Genomic DNA, 4,757 nt, shown 5'->3' on the forward strand with positions numbered 1-4,757 from the left:
TGGACTTAAGGTCTATACTATAGAAAGAAACCAAGAGTATGGTGTGGTCACAATAGAGCTGTCCATTCTCATCCTGCTGGAGGCCCTGGTAGTAGAATTCTTGCTGTCATCCACGTGTGGGGCCCTGGAAGTGTAGTGGTTATACATCAACTGCAAGGTCAGTGGTTTGAAACCACCAGTTGTTCCTTGGGAGAAAGATGAGGCTTCCTAGTCCTGTCAAGAGTTTCAGTCTGAGAAACCCACAGGGGTTCTACCCCGCCCTATGGGATCACCATGAGTCAGCAAAAACCAAGTTCTTTTGGTTTGGTTTGGTTTGGCCCATGTAGGAGGCTCAGTTTCTATTCCAGGCCAATGCACCGCTGGTACAGCCACCCCCACGCTGTGACTGAAGCGCACGTGTTGCTGTTGTCTGAACAGGTTTCAGTGGTGCTCGCAGGGTGACTACAAAGGCAGGCCCAAGACTTCCTTCTACAAAGCAGTCAGTGAAAACCTTGTAGATGAAAAGGAAATATTGTCCAATCCACAAGTGAACACCGGGAGGGTGCAGGTCCTGGACGTCTTTCACTTTGGTGTGCACGAGGTCGTCCTGTGTCCGGCTGACTGGACAGCAGCGAACAATATTCTCATCCCAGCCCCTGTGGGACTACCACCTATTCCTGAGATGGAGCTGGCCCTGCACTCGGTGATGCCTCTGGTTCTATGCAGATCCTACCGCACCTCCTCTGTCTGTTTTCTCCGGAGCGTTCTTCTGCAGAGCACCGAGAATTCTGACCCACTGATCAGCCCATTCTTGACCTGAATGCTGGAGAAAGGGGCCAGCCACCTGTGACGCCTCCTAAGCTGCCCTCCTCCCATCGTAAAGCCAGTCCAAGGTTGATTGACCGGGAGGGCTCGGTGTTCTGGAGTCTGAAAGGCCATCGGTAGAGAGGGGAAACCGCCGAATTCTCAGAGTAGACTCCTGGAGAGCACTTGGGTTTTCAAGATCTGGGGTTTCCCCGTAGAGGTCAGTGAGACAATGCATCGTGGTGATTGAAAAGATCAAGAGATTGATGTTTTAAAACCTTATACAAAGAACACCCCCCCACATGGCAACTGAGTGCAAATATGAAATGTATGGCTTGGGGCTCGAGATAAGTTAAAGAGTGTCCTTTTGACTAGGAGATGGTTGCTACCGTTTGCAGTGGGATGCTACTTCCTCTCTTCTGTTTCTTCTCTTTCTTGAGTATTTCCCGAGAGAGTTTATTGAGAAACCATTCCACGTCCTGCATGTCCTCAGGCCACCTCAAGTACTGCTGCTTCTGGATGAACCCTTGGAGGGGCCGGTGCTTCATCAGCTGGTACTGGGACAGGGACCCAACCACCACCACGATGAGGGCACTGCGGAGGTCGGCGAGGCACCTGCTCTGGGCGTAACTGAAGGCTTCGAGGCACCACCCATCTCGGAGAAAGTGTCTGCTCACAAGGCACACAATCTTCCGGCTGCTCCACACGGCGTCCTGGATGTTGACCACATGGTTCTCCCCAGGAACGAAGTCCCTTTCCTCAAAGCACAGGCTAAACCTGTTCTGGTCACTGTACTGAGTGTCCAGGCGCACGAGCAACGCAGACTGCACCCATTCAAAGTCTTTGCTGCTGAAGCACAAATAGGCATCATATTTGTACCTGTCCAGTTCCAGGCGCTGGGGGGAGACCCCGAAGAGCAGTCTCTGGGCCCTCTTGTAACACATGAAACAAACGCCCCGGAACTTTGCAGCTCCGAGGCTCGTCACGAGGACGAGCGTCAACATCACGGTGACAGAGATGAAAAGGGACCACTTTAGGGCCTGGAAGGCTTTCTCTTCGTCACACCCATCCGTGGAAATAGAGTCCAGGGGGACCCCAGCAAATGCCTCGGGGAACATGCAGTATCTGTCCGCAGGAGCACCCCGCAGAGTGGCATTCGTGTGATTGAGCCAGCTGATAAAGGCGCTCAGTTCACACGCACAGATGAACTGGTTATGCCGGAGGTCCACCGCCCGGAGTGAGGCGAACACAGCGGGGTCTGGAGCCAGGAGCTGGTTCCAGGACACGTCCAGGAACTCGAGCTGAGCCGGGAGATCGCCCGGCGAAAGAGACGTCAGCCGGTTGAAGTTGAGGTACAGTTCTCTCAGAGCGGCCAGGCCACTGAACACCCCTGGGGGCAGGAAACTCAGGTGGTTGTTGTTCAGGTACAGAAACTGGAGGTGAGGCAGCCCCTTGAAAACATCCCAACAGAACCCCGTTTCCCAGGCAAGCTGCAGCATGTTTTCTCCAAGGAAGAGCTGTTCTAGGCTGAGGCTCTCTGCGGGGGCAGGGCTCGGGCTGCACGAGGAAAGACGATTTTGGTTGAGGATGAGAATCTGAAGGTGAGGCACTTGGAGAAGAAAGTAGAGGTCGGCTAGATTTTCCAGTCTGTTCTCCGCTAAGTGGATGATGTCGGCCACGAGGCTGATGTGGGACAACTTCACAAGCTTATTGCCACCCAAGTAGATAGTAGGTATGCTGGGAATAATATGGATGGTTTCCAGAGCATTATCCCGGAGATCCAGGGTCTTTAAACTTCCCAGGGACTTAAATGTTTGGTCCTGGATGATCCCAATGTGGTTCTTCCTTAGGTCGACATAGGCCACTCTTGGAAGTCCATTGAAATTTGAGTTATAAAGTTCCCCTAGAAGGTTATGTGACAGGTTGAGAACTTGGAGTCTATCAAGTCCATAAAAGGCTCCTTCTACAATTTTGTTAATCTTGTTGTGGGCCAGGTTTAGAACTTTCAACTCGGTGAGGGTCTCAAAGAGCCGGACGTTGAGGGAGAAGATGAACCCATGTGAAAGGTCGAGCTTGATCAATGAACTCCTGGCCAGGCCAGCGAATGTGCTCTGGTCAGGGTCCTTGAGGTTATGGAAGCCAAACCCTGAGCCCATGATGTGGTGGGAAAGAACCAGAGAGAAAATCTCGCTTCCATTGATGGCATTGCTAAAGTTTCTCATGGTGTCCACTGCCCAGCCATTGTCAGAAACATCGAGGGTATCCAAGACCATATTTTTGAATGGGTTCATGCACTTGCTCCAGTCCACTGAGATTCTGCTGTACAGGTTGTTAGATGCGAGGCTGAAGAAGGAGAGCACCTTACCTTGCAGGGGCTTGAGCTCCCTCTCGCATACCGAAGCGACTTGGTTGAGGGAAAAGTCTATGGACTTCAAGGCATTCAACTCTCGGAAGGAAGGATGGAGGTGAAGGCTGCCAATCTGGTTTTTTGATAGGTCTAGGTGAGCTAAGGAGTCTAAATTTCTGAAATAGCCACCTTTCAACACAGTGTCCGAGAGGCCGCAGTAAAACAGTCGAAGTTCAACAAGATGAGGTAGTCCCTGGAAAGCATCGGGATGCAAGAAGCTGATCTGACTTCTGCCCAGATCCAAGATGGAAAGGTTGGGCAGGTTTCGGAAGGCCTCTTTTTCAATAGTCAAGGGTGTAAACTGGGTCCCAAGTTCCAGCAGCTGCAGCTGCTCCAAGAAGGGGAAGGACGTGGGTGTGATGGTCCTGATCGAGTTGAAGCTCAGGAGGAGGATTTTCATGGTTGGAGGGATGTGGGGAACTTGGGTGAGGTTGCAGAAACGGTATAAGGCTACCCCATGATCAAAGGAGCAGGGAGAGATGCCAAGCGCAGGACCGGTGACGAGCACCACTCCTAAGAGGAGTTCGAGGTGGTCTCTCATGATCCTGTGGGCAAGGGGGAGACAGGAAACACAGGCATCAAAGCTCAAGACATTGCATACGGGGCCTTAGAACTTGCGGGCTTCCTCTATGACGTTCCTGTTCTCCCAGAGCCCATGTTCCTTGGTCTCCATGGATGAGGCTGTAGGCAGATACTGCCTGGTGCAGACAAATCTGGTCTCATTCTCTTTTTGTCAAACATTTACATCACCTTTTTACAGACGAGGCACAATCCTGAGGTCTCTCCTATGCATTACACTAAAGCCTGGTGATCTGACCCCCCCCCCCCACCAGTAGCGTAGTAAAAAACCAGCTTCCATAAGGGTTCTCACTGTCATTGAGTCAATTCCAACTCATAGGACAAGGTAGAACTGCCCCTGTGGGTTTCCGAGACGGTTACCTGTTGATAGGAGTAGAAAGCCACATGGTTAAGTGTTCATAGGAGTAGAAAGCCACATCTTTCTACCACGGAGAAGCTGGCAGTTTTTGAACTGCTGACCTTGTCATTGCCACTCCAACGCGTAACCCTATGCCACCAGGCCCCCGTGTAAGGACTGTAGCCAAGAAAATCCCACGAAGCAGCACCCCGCTCTGTAGCACATGCTGTCGCCATGAGTTTGCTCTCGGTTTAGGCACTGCTCAGGGGACTTTAAAACCATGTTCTAATTTGAGTTCACAGCATGGCAGCTGAAGCTTTGGGCTGGTCGGGAACAACCTGGCAGTCCTCTAGATGAGGCCGTCTCCTCCTGCAGAGAAATACTGCTTCAGAAACCAGGGCAGCACTTCCACTCTGCCCTGGTGGGTGGCCATGAGCCGGAACGGCAATGGGTTTCGGTTTGCTTCTTCCTCCGTTGACTCGTTTATTCAAGGTTCACGAAAGAGGTGGGTGAAACCGGCAGAAGAGACGCCTGGTGCTTCCCATCCTCAGGCTCGAGTCCAGCCCCAGGGTATGTGGCACGTCCCCGTGGGCCCCACTGATTTCCCCCGAAGCTGGCTGGGGGACGAGCGCTCAGGCCACCCAGGCTTAC

The 4,757-nt window shown here is 52.3% G+C and overlaps 1 protein-coding gene across 1 annotated transcript; it reads right to left on the reverse strand.

Annotated features, from left to right (window-relative positions):
• Positions 1–559: 559 nt before the first annotated feature.
• On the reverse strand, positions 560–3,734 carry TLR5 (toll like receptor 5). Its single transcript, XM_004699932.4, has one exon. It carries the CDS (start codon positions 3,729–3,731, stop codon positions 1,155–1,157), a length of 2,577 nt encoding a protein of 858 aa, XP_004699989.1. The 5' UTR covers positions 3,732–3,734; the 3' UTR covers positions 560–1,154.
• Positions 3,735–4,757: the final 1,023 nt, after the last annotated feature.

The sequence above is a fragment of the Echinops telfairi genome, unplaced genomic scaffold (assembly GCF_000313985.2).
Source record: "Echinops telfairi isolate 266 unplaced genomic scaffold, ASM31398v2 ScPeMD7_7424;HRSCAF=8462, whole genome shotgun sequence".
Classification (NCBI taxonomy): Eukaryota; Metazoa; Chordata; class Mammalia; order Afrosoricida; family Tenrecidae; genus Echinops; species Echinops telfairi.

Coding starts and splice junctions, on each gene's coding strand:
- TLR5 (XM_004699932.4), bottom strand. CDS start 3,731: ATGAGAGACCACCTCGAACTCCTCTTAGGAGTGGTGCTCGTCACCGGT.